The sequence below is a fragment of the Hippoglossus hippoglossus genome, chromosome 22 (genome assembly GCF_009819705.1).
Source record: "Hippoglossus hippoglossus isolate fHipHip1 chromosome 22, fHipHip1.pri, whole genome shotgun sequence".
NCBI lineage: Eukaryota > Metazoa > Chordata > Actinopteri > Pleuronectiformes > Pleuronectidae > Hippoglossus > Hippoglossus hippoglossus.
In genome coordinates this window covers 9,399,715-9,415,956 of record NC_047172.1, presented here as the reverse complement: position 1 = coordinate 9,415,956, position 16,242 = coordinate 9,399,715, and the positions used below count along the sequence as shown (strand labels likewise).

At 41.7% G+C, this 16,242-nt stretch overlaps 2 protein-coding genes across 4 annotated transcripts; both read right to left on the bottom strand.

Annotated features, from left to right (window-relative positions):
* Positions 1 to 2,694: 2,694 nt before the first annotated feature.
* vsnl1b (visinin-like 1b) lies at positions 2,695 to 8,404 on the bottom strand. Of its 2 annotated transcripts, none has more exons than XM_034576095.1 (4): positions 7,994 to 8,404; positions 6,084 to 6,250; positions 5,680 to 5,895; positions 2,695 to 4,589 (listed from the first exon to the last, which is right to left on the bottom strand). In XM_034576095.1, the coding sequence occupies exons 2-4, from the start codon at positions 6,243 to 6,245 to the stop codon at positions 4,392 to 4,394; spliced, it is 576 nt and encodes a 191-aa protein (XP_034431986.1). In that variant the 5' UTR covers positions 6,246 to 6,250; positions 7,994 to 8,404; the 3' UTR covers positions 2,695 to 4,391. The 2 variants fall into 2 exon arrangements, with proteins under 2 accessions (XP_034431986.1, XP_034431989.1); XM_034576098.1 differs by having other exon boundaries at positions 6,084 to 6,255; positions 7,997 to 8,128.
* Positions 8,405 to 11,508: 3,104 nt separating this feature from the next.
* On the bottom strand, positions 11,509 to 15,609 carry LOC117755919 (sex comb on midleg-like protein 4). Of its 2 annotated transcripts, none has more exons than XM_034576093.1 (9): positions 15,405 to 15,609; positions 14,230 to 14,466; positions 13,722 to 13,851; positions 13,391 to 13,591; positions 13,041 to 13,202; positions 12,728 to 12,952; positions 12,480 to 12,628; positions 11,632 to 12,346; positions 11,509 to 11,557 (listed from the first exon to the last, which is right to left on the bottom strand). In XM_034576093.1, exons 1-8 carry the CDS (start codon positions 15,405 to 15,407, stop codon positions 12,221 to 12,223), a joined length of 1,233 nt encoding a protein of 410 aa, XP_034431984.1. In that variant the 5' UTR covers positions 15,408 to 15,609; the 3' UTR covers positions 11,509 to 11,557; positions 11,632 to 12,220. The 2 variants fall into 2 exon arrangements, with proteins under 2 accessions (XP_034431984.1, XP_034431985.1); XM_034576094.1 differs by lacking the exon at positions 15,405 to 15,609 and adding an exon at positions 14,866 to 15,172.
* Between the last annotated feature and the right edge of the window lie 633 nt (positions 15,610 to 16,242).

The following is a 16,242-nucleotide window of genomic DNA, read 5'->3' as shown; positions in this document are numbered from 1 at the left end:
GCTTTTTACCTAAAAATACCTACAACCTGTTTTATGACGCATTATATCTTGAACATGTAGAACTCTATTATATTTTGTATTTATAAATATATAAATTAAGTCCAAATATATCAATTATAGTATAAATTAGGTGTAAAACAAATTGAAACATAAAACCTAAATTAAATGTTTCTATAATAATAAAAGCATTTTTTTTCTTTTGCTGCTTGTTAACTCCACCAAGAATGTTATGTTTATTTACCTGTTTGAATTATTTGTTAGAGGGATTCAGCAAAATGTGCTAAACACTTTCTTTAAATTCAACATAGGATGTCTATCAACATTTTTGTTAAAAGCTTAGGGAATTTTGCACAGATTTAAATTTCCCACTGTTTAAGATTATGCATATATATAATTCTAATCTGTTCATTGTGTATTTATTTGCATTCAGTCATTTATTCTAACTGTGAATCAATGTCTGTCAAATGCTTTTTCTTGCAGTGATTAAATCCCTCGTCTTTGTTCTTTCCCATTTAATTCTCAGGTGGGTTTTATTCTGCTCCCTAGTACGGTAGATATAACAATGAAACTGAGAAACAGGAGCAGATCCTTATCAAAGGGATTTCTGAGGCGACTGCATCTCCATCGAGCTTCAGATCACAAGGGATGGAGGTCGGGCCTTCAAGTAAAAGAACAAATCCGGTGACTTTCCTGACTTGCCGATTCTCTCCATGCCAGGTCGAGTATGTCACAGTCGTAGTAAATTTCAGATACTTCAAACAATCTCGGTTGTGAAGACAGTTCGCCTCGTCTCCCAGCGCTGTATACATTCTTTACTCTTGGCCAGGAGTCACCCCCCTATAAACTTACACGCATGCATTTTATATGCGTAAGCACCGTTTCACCATCCGTGTCTTGTATTTACATTCACATTTACATGTGAGCTGTAAATGTCACAGAGTTGTTTTATAAATAGAAGGACCTGGAACTGGGCTCACCATTATACAAGTTACTGGTGAAATTCATGAGCAGCAGGAAAGGTTTTAAGCCCAAGAGTATTAACTGGCTTTAACCTTAAGTACACAATTAATCATGGGTGGTCATGCCTAACTTTGCTTCTGTCCTCCTCATTTCTTTTTTTAATGTGGCTAAAGCAAAATAAAATTACAATTGACTGATGAAATTCGTAGATTAACGTGACAGTTATTTGGTAGATTCATCTATTTATAATTATTATTGTCATTATGTTATAGTTTCCTGCAGCTCAATGTGATCTATTCAAAGCTTGTTTTATGTGACCATCAGTCTCAAAGAAAGTCAGTTCACTGTCATAAATATCTAAGAAATGCAGCAGATCCTCATGTTTGAGAAGCTGGAATCATTTGGCACTTTTAGTTGAAGAAAATCTAAATTATAAATTTGAATCCTGTCATTTTTGCTGCTCTACTTGTGGTAAACTAAAGGGTGTCCTGCAGCTTGGACTCATACTGTTACTCGTTATCATGTATTTAGGACAACTTGTTTCAAACAAGAAGGAGGAACTGACCGACATTTGATACACTGATAATATTAATATAATCTTGTGATATATTAGCTTTGATCATTCACTGCAGACATATTTAGACTTTAATTCTTTCCCTGCTGACAGCTCTTCATACTGAATACCTCAATCTGATCTGCCCATTGGCCACAATACTAAAGCATCCTCTGGCCTAATTTTACATGTACATACTGAAGGCTGAAGTCAGAAAAATGTAGGCGATGCCAATTTCTTCCCTGTGCCCTCATTAGGGAGAACGCTGAGGCCCTCGCTCGCTACAAAGAGAAAACAAACCTGCGGAGGTTCCTCCATCAAATTGATAACATCAAGGCAGAACAGACACAGAATGATGCATGATTTTAGTTCCTGTCTGTCTGATTCCTTCTTCTACTTCTTCCCAAAGGTCTCTCCCTGTCAGATGCAAGTTATTTTTCAACAAGTTCCTGATAAAGATGATCTGGGGATGATCTCAGTGATTTTTGATTACAGCAACGAGACGCGCTCCATCTTGGTACGTCTGGTGTTCGTTTTACATCACTTCATGTGTAGCATGTAGTTTAATAATGGAAATAAATTTACTCGGATATTTTCATTACTCCGCTGACCACCAGGTGACGCCGCTCCTAATGCTCATCACTGTTTACATGCTTTTCTTTTTGCAAACTTTGACGCAAAGTGCAGTTTGACATTAGAAGCATGTTTCTGATATTGGGGAAAGTTTCTTAGTGCCTACTATTGATTTCAGTTTTAAGTAGGAGCAAGATTTTTTTTTGTTGTCGAATGTACAAGTCTAACAAATGTGATGCATAAACTTTAAACCTGCATTTTCATTTTTTAGTAAAGAGCAGAGAGGCTCTTGTGCCCAGCCGTTAAATGTATAACTTGAAAAAATATATATTATTATTTTATTGTGGTTCAATAACTGGAGTTATTTTTACACTAACACCTCAAATCATGGGATGATTGAAAACAGCCATTGTTTCTAATCCGGCAGTTGTTAGGTGTCATTTCTGTGAAAAACTTTAACCAATGTTACAATAAATGTAAAACAGGATACTTGTGCATCATAAGCATCATTCATTCATTCATTCATTCATCCATCAACAGCATCATATCTTCAATACAGTGTCAAAGCCCAAAGTCTGGTCTTCAGTAACTGCACCTGTCAGACCGTGTCCTTTGAAAAAGCCTGTTGATGGTTTATTTATTTTAATCACTACAGAATTGGGTTTGGGTGCAACACATGCCACATGTAAAAAAGAATACAGTCACTTGTATGATGATTTTTCATATTTGATATAAATATTTACTCCAACAAAGAATCTGCCGTGGTGACTGGACTGAAATGTGTAAATCAAATAGACATCAATAATGTGATGGTCGGTTTCTCTTGTGTTACAGACAGAACGGTGAAAAGCTTCTGCAGCCTCCACTGCTGTAAGTGGACTACAAGCAGACACTCAGTCCGTGCTTGCATAGCCTAGAAATTGGGAAGCAAAACTCCTGAAAGAGAATTTCGTCAATAACTTTCGCCTACGTCTCCAACCAGTTGCTGTCACTCTCTGAAACGCTCCATCAAAAGCTTTATGAATCACCTCCCTTTGAGGGTCTCGCATCTTGAATGATTGCTGCGAATGGAATAGATTAGAAGATGAGACTTTTCAATAAAAAGTTTCTCCTTACAAAAAGGTTTTAGGAATGCAGTATGTTCAGTAAACATATACAAGGCTTTTTTTGTCCTCCCCTTTTGCTGCATTGGAAGTGGAGCCCCTCTCACAAGGTCCCCGGCCCAGAGAGCGAGCTCCCAGCGTCAGGGTCAAAAGCCGAGGCTGTTCTCATTTTGCAGTGCTCATCATTTCTGTAAACATGTTGATATGTACTGACTAAATTTCATTTAAGCCTAAATTCCAATAAGCAGCCTGAAAAAGAAGCCAATTTTAGATCATTATGAATAATGCATGAGTACTGTGCCCAATGACAGCAATCATTTTGGCCCCTACTCCAGATTAAGTGGCAGCAGTACAATAAAATCAAAAGGGAGTGCTGCTCCATGAATAGATTTCTGCTCATCCCACAAATCACTGAAGCAAAACATATAATAGAATGGTGATGTGAATGCTCTTCCTCTGCAAAATTAGCCAACAACTGCAACCTAAATATCGTGTCACACATTCACGTGTTTTAAAAGGGAAGCATGCTCCCACACAGCTGGAGGTGAACTAATGGTCTGGTGAGTCACATACTGTACATCCCATGCAACAATACTAAATGAATTTCGGAGGGTTTCTCTTTTATAGCCACCTAAAGATGCAAAAGGTAAGAGATTATATTTTTTTGACACATAATATAGGCATGCAAAGAACCTATACTTCTCGGTTCCGTCGCGTGAAAACATCTGGAACAGACGGGAGCCTTTCTATTCTCCACGAGCTCAACAAGTCTGGATAGCAGAGACAGTTACAATTATCATAGGAATTATTGTTTTGATACTATTATGTAAAGCGTACAGTAGTCGCAGCAGTGAACACTGGGGATCCTAAATACTGTAGGAACATAATTTAATGCAGTGCTCCACTGATATACAAGCTAGGGATGGATGAGGATGTGTGGGGTTACTGTGCACAAATCACATTGGCATGTTTTGAAATAGAAATGTATGATATCTTATAGCTATATTCAAAATTATTCAGCATTTAACATTCTCATGCATACAACCACAAGAAGCGAGTCCATTGAAAAATAGTCCAAGCATTGTTTTGTTTTTTTCCTGTGGAAATGGCAGAGAACCTAATGAGACATTAAAACATGTGCTGCTGTCCAGAGTGTGTGGATTACAGACAGGGAGAGGAGCGAGCAGGGGGGTGGGGGGGGCTCACTTCTGCATGTCACACTGCAACAGGAGCACAATGGACGGGTCGCTCTTCGCCGCCTCTTTGAACTCCTCCAACGAGATCTGGTCGTCGTTGTTCTTATCCATTTTGCTGAAGATCTTGTCCACCCTCTGCTGTGGTGTCAAACCGTCCTCGTTCATCTTCATCATGATCACAGTGCCCACCATTTTGTAGATGGCCTGTGGGTGAGATGCAGTGAGAAATTAGCTAATGGTTTGTTACGTAATCCAGTGAAGCCTACATGTAGTCATTTGTTCATGAGAACATGGATCAGTGATTCACGACCAGGGGTGTTTGTACTCCAGGGGGTCAGCATGCCGAGTTGCTGAGGGTTGTGTGGAAGAGTAAACTGATCAGTTCAACTACACTTGACTAAATAAGCTAAACTAAAAAATAGAACTCCGTAATAAAGAGACAAATTTAGCTAAAGCATCCTGGATATGTGTGCTGCCATCTTGGACTTTTACAGAAGCCAGAGTCTGCGGAGCAGTGATAAGGAGCCGTTATATCGAGTTCTTTTGGAGGATGCATGGTATAAGACATATACTGCAGCCAGCAACCAGGCGGCGATCAAGATGATTTGGCTTCACTGCTAACAGTATCAAATAAACTTGCCGAACCGGAAAAATCAATAAAAATGTGAACTGTTAGCTTGAAAGCAACAAATAAACAGTTAATAAAATCCTTTATTAGCCACATAACGGCAAAATTTGCTAAAACTAAAACTGTTCGCACTGCAAGTTACAACAACATATACATTGTTTTAACTGTTTGCTACAAGTAAAATTTACAGAAGCAAGAATGCTTCAACTTTCCAGCTTTTGCCAAAGTGTTAGTAATGTGGATGTAAACGTGACCAAAGCAACCTCAACACTTAAATTGTATGATAACCTCCTTTATATCAACGTGTTCAACAGCATCCAGTTTATAGTCCATTCATCAGAGCAGTCTGCAATATGACAGATTGTGTACTTGAGTTGAAAAAACAAAAAACAGATTGTCATGATATAGATGCTTGAGAATAAAGCCTGTACCATCTTTATCACAACAGGAACTGTCAATATTCTCCACTATCGCTGAGACAGATCAGATTTACTATACTGGTGTATTTCCAGAAATGGATGTAATTCAATACAACTGCAGTTCTGTAGTTATGAAACCGCGTCTGAGCTCAAGGCATGACAGGTGTGCTGAAAAAAAAAGAGCCAGAGCCAGAGCCAGAGCCAGTCCCCTAATGAACGAGGGCTTAATGACTCCATAATCCCTTACCTCGATTATCTCCAGCATCTCCACTCTGGTGATTTTTCCGTCGCCGTCCAGGTCGTACATGTTGAAGGCCCAGTTGAGTTTCTGCTCAAAGCTGCCACGGGATGTGATGGACAGGGCGCAGATGAACTCTCGGAAATCAATGGTCCCGTCTCCGTTTTTGTCAAAGGTTCTGAAGGCGTGTTCTGCAAATTTTGATGCATCGCCATAAGGGAAGAACTGCAAATGTGGGAGAGAAGCATTCAATTATTCACCCAAGGTTTTAAAAAGGCTGCAGCCGCAGCGGTAACAGCCTCGGTTATATATTGGAACGAGGCTGTGGCAAGAATAAATGTTCTAAAATATAACTCTGACAGATGTAAAAGAAGCAGATCATTAAATAAAGAAAGGACGTGGTTCGTGCAGACCTTGACATAAAGCTGCTGGAACTCCTCCAGATTCAGCCTGCCAGTGGGGCAGTCTTTCAGGAACCCTTTGTACCACTGCTTCAGCTCATGTTCATTAAACTCTGTGTTCTTCACCAGATCCTCCATCACCTCTGGAGTCAGCTTGCTGTTCTGCTTTCCCATGGTTCCTGTGGTGCAAGAACACGTGAATAATGCATTTATCTCTGCTCGAGCAACGGCAGTATGAAAATCTCTTGCACTGCACAGATAAAAAACTCCCCCTTTTGACATCCACATGAGTTAGTGGAGAGCGAGTAAATGTGTTTAGTTTTTTTAGGAGTTGTTGAGGGGGGTTCTCTCCCTGGTGCTCCTGTTCTATTTCTGTCCCCTCAGCCTGTTTGTGCCAGTCTGTGGCTCGCGTAGCACTGACCTGGATCACCACTGTCAGAGCAGAACCAGTTCATCAAATGTTCGATCGGCACTATCAAGTTTCCATTGAAAACACTGTCCTACAACCTGACAGCGACAACAAAGCCTCTGCCTGGTTGTGTCAGCGGCAGCGCTGCAGTAAATCCACAGACCTCAGTATATGGGCATCATGCAGGAGAATGCAAAGGCCCTTCCGTAATCTGGATCAAAGGGGAATACAGCTTATAAATGAGTATGTAATATAGTGTTTAAGCCAGGTGTAGGGAATCCGTAGAACAATCTGTCTGGATTAGTTTCTTATAACGAAGGCCCTCAGTAGCAATCATGACAACTTGGAACAACCACACCAGAGCAGCCTGTCAGGAGCCACGGAGTCATGAATTATTGACTAGTGATGTGGCAAAAATGACATAAAATGGCCAAGTATGCGTCAATGCTCATACATATTTTACCAAATGAGACAGCAGCATATGATTTGCATATTGGAACACAGTGTGAAAATGTTCTGGAGACCAGCATATGGTCCAGATCTCTGCAGCAGCAGCAGCAGCAGACTGGACTGCATTGGCTCAGGCCTTCCACAACAAACAGCAGAAATGAGCTGCAGCCACAATCACTGCAGCCTTTCAACGTGTCACACGCACACAACCCTGACGTGCGTGTGTGGTGAATTACAGCCACAGATCGTAGGGGTTTGATCAATGACACAAAGGCTCCGGTGAATGACCTTGAGGATGAGCATTATTTAGCAGGAAAAAAAGGGGGGGGGGGGATAGTTTCACGGAGCGCTGCGCTTCAGAAAACGGCTCGAATGCGGTGGGAGACATTCGCCACATCTCGCACAGGCCACGGGCACGGAGGACTCGTCGTGCCCGGACGTGGGGTTCGGCAGATTGCTGTTTTTATTCCTACACTGTGGGCAATGACATCTGAGTTAATGCTACTGAAGCTAAATGTGAGAGAGAGAGAGAGAGAGAGAGAGAGAGAGAGAGAGAGAGAGAGAGACGCTGCTGCTGCTGCTGCTGCTGCTGCATTCCGATGGAAACGACGCAGTGAGAGTGTTTTCACATCACATCCCTCCATCCTGCTCCTAATGGCACCTCTCCGTGCGCAGAGAGAAACCTGCCCAAATCTCATCCACCGCACAAAGCCAGAATTAAAAAAACAACAAAATGCGCAAAGCAGCTCCATCTGCGGACACATTACGTCTCCATAAAAGCCAATTATTACGCAAACCCCTCACGACATTTTGTTCCTCCGTCAAATCATCCACCGCCGTTTTCATTTTTTTTGTTTTTCAGGCTGTTTCCAGGCAGAGGCTTTATTTTAAGGGATGCGCAGGTGCCAGTGTGCCAGCCCTCGTCCGCTCCATCGCATTCATCCAAAAACGCAAAGGAAAACATGACATATAACCAATGATCAATATTAATAAAAACAATCCACCGACTGCCGCATCTGTAATCTGAAGATTCAACACATCTGCACGCACAGTCACTTCTTACCTGTTTTTTTTTTTCCACAGCCTATATCTGGTGCTTCTCTATCGGGATAAATCTGCTCTGGCTTCTGCAAAGTACAGAAAACCCCCCTTCCGATGGAGACGTTCGCCCAAAAGGGGGATTATTCTCAACACTGCTCGCCTCCTTTAAAAAAAAAAAACACGCGCAACCCGCTATTGAATTTTTTTTTCTGGATTTTCCCGACGTTATTCCAGATGAGGCGCAGCAGGGACCGATCCCACGCCAGTCTTTTGGTTACGCGACTGCAGGAGCGCGGCGTCACCCGTGCGCATCACAGCCTGATCATAAGTTCACTGATGCTCTGCTGCTCCGTTCGGGCTCGATGGAGCTGGATCCTGTCACTTTATGACCGGATCCTTCATGGTGATGAGGACGGGCAGCCCCCACATTTCATCATCAGGAGATACTTTTTTTTTTTTTAGAGGGGTTGGGGTGGGGGGATTGTTGTGGATTTTTTTTAGAAACCAAACAATGCGCAAGATGGAGCGATGCGTTCCAATTTTTACGACACTGACGAATCATGAATTTATAATCCATGCACTTGAGGGGTAGATTATTGCATTCCCATTAAACGTGGCTTTAAAAAGCATAATGGGATTTTCGGGGGTGGAAAACCAATCAGGGTCCCTGAAAGCCTCGGGGTTCACTCTCTGCAGGAGCCAGGAGCCATGAAGCCAGAACACCTCAGCCACACCCTCTTACACCAAATATTTCATTTTATCCAGTTTAATGTACAATTATATGTTGGTTTTATTTCCCCCAGCTAGAACATCTACAGCGTTAAAGGGATAGTTAACCAAAAATTTAAAATTCACTCATTATCTATATGCCGATGGAGGGTTGGGTGAATGGTTTGAGTCCAAAAAACACTTTTGAAGTTTCAGGGGTAAACAGCGTTGCAGCCAAATCCAATGCAATTGAAGTAAATGGTGACCGATTCTTCAGACGTAAAAAAAAAAAAACCTGAAAAAACCCATAACAAGCCTCTATACTGCTCTTGTGGTGTCACCCAAGGGTCCGTAAGCCCAGACATTCAAATTCGACTGGAAACAGCCTCATTTACACCATGTTTTTAGCCTAAATGTCCTCTGTGATCCACACACGAACGTGGCTCCATGGAGGATATCAGAGGACATTCAGACCATTTACATAAAGGTTTATACGAATTTGGCTATTCCTGGAGCTTACAACCAGTCCACCTTCATCTTCCTGTGTCCCCAAAGTTCATGAATGACTTTCATGCTCTTTTAGTGTAGTGTCAAAACCCTATCCACACCACCAGGGAATGGGAAAGGTCAGGCGGTGATGCTGTGACGCTGAATCGTTTATTTGTTTGTTAACCTTTGGCCTAAGATGTCAGATTTAAAGATACTGTGTCTAAGCAATAGTGGAATCAGGCCATAAATATACACCAAGTGTTCATGGATAATAGGACAATAGGGTTTTATAACATAAATATATAATATTTATAGTTTTTTTTGATAGTTTGTTTAGAAAACCAAATGGTTCCAAGGCTGTTCTTGTGCTTTTAATTTCCCTCACATGTTGCATTAATACATTTGTTGTATTTCATCAAGTTACCACAATCTCACCGATGTAAAGAAAACCTCAATCCCAGTATTCCAGCACAGGGGCACTTGATCTGTGTGTAAGATGCAATGACCATTCTGTCGTGAGTATCCTCAGTTCGTTGTTCTCCCTGGGACAACACGTGTCTGTAATCTGCCGATGCCGAGTGTGACTTTCGGTCTTCAGCGTTAACTACAGCCTGGATTGTGTGCCAAATAGTTTGAAGGGACTAAAAACATATAAAGACATAAATGTGTGAATATGCACTTCTGAAGCACAAAACTGAACAGACATGATAATTTCCTTAACGTTGGTTCTATGATCGTGCAAAACTCTGCCAAAATGTAGTTTTAAATGCATGTGTCCTTTTGGGAACATCCTTGGTTGTTTTCTTGTTGAGTTAGATGAGAAGATCGATAGAGATTTAAGTGTTTGTAAATATAAGTATGTAAGATATATTGTATCAGTGAACTTTAGAGGTCAGGTAAATTGATTGTGTTACCCTTCATGGAGCCAGACTGGCTGTTTCTAGTCTGTCTGCAGTTTCCTATTTAGGACCCCTGGAGGTCCCTGGACACCATCTGGGGAGCAACAGATATAGGTCACCTTTGCTAAATCACATTTTGAAGCACAGTTAAGGATCCCAGACAAAGTAATTCTCAGTTGTGACGACCCAAACTCAAATCTGGATCAATTCAGGTTTAGTTTTGAAAGCCAGAACCACAGAAATAAAAAGCCTGACTCACTCATAATCTCTGATTACTTGATTTCTTAATTTAATACTCACATACAGTAACATTATACACATAGGATATCCTTTACATCTCACAGACACAAAAGCAAACACTTAAATACGTAGATAACTTTTAGCACCAGCGTAGAGTTCTGATCCACTCAGCATTCTTTAAAACTCTGACTCGTAGTGATTTTCAAAATAAAACACCTCAGCATGTTCTCACTAGGCATGGCTTACATGTAATTTCTTTACAGCAGCATTCACTTACAAAGGTTAATTGATTAAAAAGGATGCATACTGTACACCAAAAGTGGTATACAAAAGCAATACTATATTATATACCCATTTACATCGCCATTTAGGTTTTCTTAGTGTCACATTGACGTGTTTTGACGACCTCGGTATCAACACTGATGCTTGATAAAAACTTATAAACATATGAAATTAAAAAAAATGTTCTAATGAGTATACATGAGGAGAGATAATTGGCATGTAACAATCTTGCATATTGAAACATAAATATATCACGTTCACATGCTCTCATTTTACTTTGTGTATACGAACAAGAGAGCTACTGTCTTTCTATACTTTGCTTAGGTTATACAGTCTTTCACATGTTGAAATCATAATTAAAAGAAGGACCCATCCACAGGGAAAGTATTTGTTTGTGACACAGAAATGTGAAAAAATAGTATCAAAATGATTTTCTAAATCTCTCAATCAAAAAGCAACATAGTATGTAATGCACCATTTTCAGTATAGTCATAGATATGTTTTCATCTTGATAAACACGAGTAAACAAGATCCTGTGGTGAGATCTGACAATGGAAAGTCGTCTTAAGGTAAAAAATGTTTTCTCTTATACATTTCTAGTCAGATAAGGAATATACATAACATGTTTATGGTGGATGTTTTCCATAATCTGAAGGTTTTTAATTCAAAATCCGTGACAAAAGTATTGTAAGTAATTTTAAATGGGAATCTTAAAAACAAAATCTGTACTAAAAGGGTCTCACTGCCGCCCTCAGCTCAGAGTAGGGTCCCCACTTCCTTTAGGGTCCCTAGAACTAAAGGACGTCACTTTCTCCTTTTCATTTCCCTTTATTTAACCAGATTTAAAACATTCAACGAGTTTGCTCAACATTCTTAAATGGTTAAGAATGGATAATATTTTTTTTATCATAACAAAGTATAAAAAGGTCATGTAAAAATGTGACAGTACGATGCTCAAATTGAGGAAACTACACAGAATTGTCACCTGAATCTGCAGCTCGTCTTAGCGTAGCTTTTTCTGTTTGTTTAAAAAAAAAAAAACTAAAATACATTCTTCAGGTGATCAGAAGCACCAAATCAGACCAAATAATGTAATTCCATAACTGCTGTTAACTGTTTGATAACGAGTCCTCCATGTTACCACTGCCCCCAAGTGGCCAAAAAATCTGTAATTGCAGCTTTAAGTAGTGTTAAAGTTAAAGTGCGTATAGTGTGTTAGCTGTGAAAAATGAGAATATTAAAAAATACAGCATTGTTGACATCGCATAAACTGCAGGTGATGTTGGAGAAGATTTACATTAGCCCTATAATATCACCATTAATATCAGCATTAAGTTGGAGTCTATCTTTTCCTTTGGACATTTCATTCTTTGAGTGGCTTTCTTCACTATCACATTATCAATTCAAAAATGACAGTACTGTTTCTTCCTTACGAAAAAGGAGATAAATAAAAAGTAGAAGCCAATTTATTTTTTTTGTTTTTGGTAGAAAAGGAAGTGACACCTACTTCTGGGGACCCGGAAGAAAGTGACGTACCTTCCGCCTGGGGACATGAGACCCCAGACGTGACCCTATGCTCAAACTCAAACAACTTGGATTCAAGAGGGAAGGAGATATATTGTGGAAGGATTTCAGAACTTTGTCTGCTTTAGTTTGTCGATGTGGTAGCAAAGCTTCAAGGCCGGCCCCAGCTTCAGTCCGAGGTACTTCATGATCATGTCACTCTTCAGGAGTAGCAAAGCGTTTCCATCAATCTCCTGAGAGAAAAAGAAGATGGTGTCAAATAAGTGAGAAATAGTTGATCAGCCAAGGTGATTTCTGCTGGATGTTCAGTCTGGCTTTGAAGCAGCAGTCTGACACGTCAGCTTGTTGAGAACACAGTGGACTTACATGTTTTCTAAAGACGTCCGCATGAGGCCCAAGAGCCTGTGGGTCTGCGTCCCTGATGAACCAGACGACATCTTCCACAGACCAGGTGGTTGGGTCCTTATTGGGTGGAGCTTTGGACTCCTGGGACTCTGGAGATGCATTATATCCTCCTGGAATAACAAAGCAGAGAAAGCCGCTTTACTTTTCATACGTCTGGGAAATAAACTTGGACACAATCTTGGTTTGTTTTATCTCCCACGACTCCTCACCTGTCCTGTTGCTCTCTGGGAACGTGCTTGGGCTTGTTGATGACTGCCTGCACATGCTCATGGAGGCTGAGCCGTTGGAGAACTGCTGTGATGAACGGAACCCGTAGGAGGACTTTGGCGAGTAGGACGAGCTTATGGAGCTGAAAGCAGAATCGCCAGGTTCCATGGAGTAGCGTTTGCCGTCTGACTGGTCTAAGTGGTAGTCGTCGGCCATGGATGTCTCAGCTAAAGACAAGGTTAGAGTCGAAATTAGCTGAAAGCATTTGTTTATATTGGCACAGTTGCTTCTGCTGAGGTCAAAATGTACAAGTACCATCTGACTGGTAGGAGCGGCCGCTGTGCTGGGTGATGGGCTGATCACTGAAGAGGTTCTCACAGTGCAAGCTGCGACAGAGTTTCTTCAGAAAACGAAGCACATAGTCAATACTGTTCACCACAGGGAGGCTCAGAAGGTGCTGCTTCCCGTCAAACGTGGCTGCAAGAGCAAAACAGGGAGAGCACTTGAAACAACAGCACAGGCCGGACACAATTTCCCACAAATTAGGTCAATATGGTCTAAAGATAGTTATTTCTCACTTCCACCTCAGGTAAAATGGTAAGAAATGTATTGAAGGGTATTGAACAAACAGAAAACAACACCTGAGGGGGGTCTTTGTACAACACCTGATATTTTTTCTCCCCCGTAGCCTTGTGTGAGGAGAGTGAACACTGTTTTCTGCTGGAAGGCGCTGTCGATGCAGCCCTGGACGGCCTGCTGCAGCACCACCGAGGGCCTGTCGGGTCCAAAGTGATCGGGGAGCTGCTGGATCTTCTTCCTGTCCAGGTTGGGGCCCGTGTTGGCCTGCTTGTTGATGTAGATACACACTAGTACGGGAAAAAACACAGGTGGAGATAAGGAAAAAAGGAGAAACTATCTTTGGTGTCTCACCACAGTTTGTCCTTAAACAACCCCAGACTGGACACTAAAAGGCCATTAGAGTGTTTCGTGTCCTACCTGTGAGCACCTGGGGCGTGGCAGAGTGAGGGATGGTGGCGGCATCTTGAGGGATGGAGCTCATATCTGGCTCTGGGGTGCTGCTGGGTGGAGAAATAGCCAATGGCGTCATCACCATCCTGGGTTTGAGCTGCAGAAGAGTACATGTTTTTGGATTCCTATGTTTATTTCGGGCATATCATTTATTTACACACACTAAATGATGTAAGGAGGGGGGGGATGGTTAAATAATTTGGATACGAAATCTGTGTGAAGTTGTAGTTTATATTCTGCAGTCAATGAATTTGTTATTGTATTAATGACCAGCTCCTTTTAGACCCAAAATGTAAAAATATTTGCCTGCAGCAGAACAAAGCCTCATAGATGTTTTAATGTCTTTCTGTTACACCGGGGTCCCACAAAATCTGAAGGGCATGGAGCCTGTGTGTATGCGTACACATGCATTTTTTAACATGCTGCATCCACAACATCAGATATCACCCCCCTGTTTCCCCCTAATCTGGCTGACCTTGAAGCCCGGCTTTCTCCCCCTCTTCTTTGGCACTTTGAGCGGTGGCAGCGATTCTGGGTAGCGGTTGGGAAAATCCATCTTAGCGACATTGCGGAGTGGGGGTCTCCCTCTCTTCCTGCCCGGTATCTTCCCCGACTGGCTGGGGAGGAAGGAGGGAGCCACTGCAGCTGATTGCATTTCACTGTTGTTGCCGTCTGATTTCTGTGCCGTTGCTGCAGGTACACTCATTTGGAGCTGGAGACAAAGGAAAGAACCGATGAGCTCAGGCAAAAGAAAACACACAGAAACGTGCACTTTACTTAAACATCAATACTCCTCCTCAGGGGCTGCAGATCAGAGAGCAGCATCAATTCAGAGCGGACACAGAGGAAGTAGCTTTGGTGTAAAGGTGCACAACAGCAACACTGAGAGACTGCAGAGGACTGATGTAGCGAGGAGAGCAGAATTTAGCAGAGCACTGTGGTAATAATCCAACAACACAAAAGGCAGCCATGCAAGAGCTGTGGAGGAAACAGCACCTCCATCATGAACTGATAACACACCAATAACCCTGAGAGAGAGAGAGCGCGAGAGGGAGAGAGAGAGAGAGAGAGAGAGAGAGAGGGAGAGAGCGAGGGAGGGGGTGTCTATTACCTGCTATCTTCTATTGTGAAAGTCCAAGAGCCAAGCCCTTTAGTCTTAAATCCTAGGAGCCTAGAAGGTGACTATAAACCTAAATCCCCCACAATGCAGTGAAAGCCATCTTTGTCTTTCTGGATGTGGTTTTTTCCTCGTCCCCTCTTGGTTAACACACGGCTGCTGCCTCCTCTGCCTCTGCTGCTGCTGCTGCTCGGCACACAGGCTGCAGACATCTCATTAGACTAATGCATTCAGCAGTGGCAGAGGGAGGGGGAAATTGACTTCACCATGGCTACCCAGCTATGAATTACCATTACGATGACAGCTTCCACCCTAATCTTTAAAAAATAAGAAGGAGCAGCTCCGAGAAGAGAAACATGTGGCACATCTTTCATGCAGCAGCAGCAGCAGCAGCAGCAGCAGCAGCAGCAGAGCTAACCAAAAGGAAGGAACTGCAATTTATTTATATGCCACTTAAAAAGGATCCTGCTTAAAGCAGATTTGGCAAAGGATCCAGTATGTAAACAAACAATAACCAGTCACCAGGCACTCACCATCCAAAACAGATGTGGAGATGTGGAGGATCCCTCTGCTCCGTGCTGGATTTCCTATATTTTTCCTGCTCCCAATAGCAGAGCTTGGATCTCAAAGCAAGGCGGATTCCACTGTTATACAGTGTATATGTGTGTGTGTGTGTGTGTGTGTGTGTGTGTGTGTGTGTGTGTGTGTGTACAGCAGAGACAGACAGAGAGCGAGTGACAGTGTGTGTGTCTGTGTGCATTAGGGAGAGGGGTGGGGGAGCGAAGGGCTCCTCTGTTGTCATGGCAACAAGCCTGTAAGCCCTGGAACACCCTGACTGTTGTCAGCCATGTTTTGTCTGCAACTCCGGCTCAGTGCTGTGGAGATATAATTAGACTGAGGACAGAGTCATATTGAGAGAATTCATAGGAAAGTATGAACATTTTATTTTTCTGTTGTGGGTTTCCAATGGTGTGTGTTAAAGTGTTACTTTAAACATTCATACTTACATTTTTTGTGGCTTTTTATACTATAAAGATAATCTATTTGTTTGATAATCAAAATATTGTTTTAAGTCATTTCCTGAGTCAAAATGACAAATATTTACTGGTTCCAGCTTCTCAAATGTAAGAGGGTACTGCTTTCTTTATCATGCATGATGTTAAACTGAATATATTTTAGGTTTTGGCTATAGGTCCAACAAACAAGACATTCAAATCTTGAGCTGTGGTGAATTATAACAGGCATTAACTAAATTTATCGGTTAATTAAAACAATGTAGATATAAATAATAATTTGTAATAAACAATAATCAGTAGTCCCAGTTAATCATTGTTCTGCTAAATTTCTACACTGGCTTTGTAGTTTATGGAC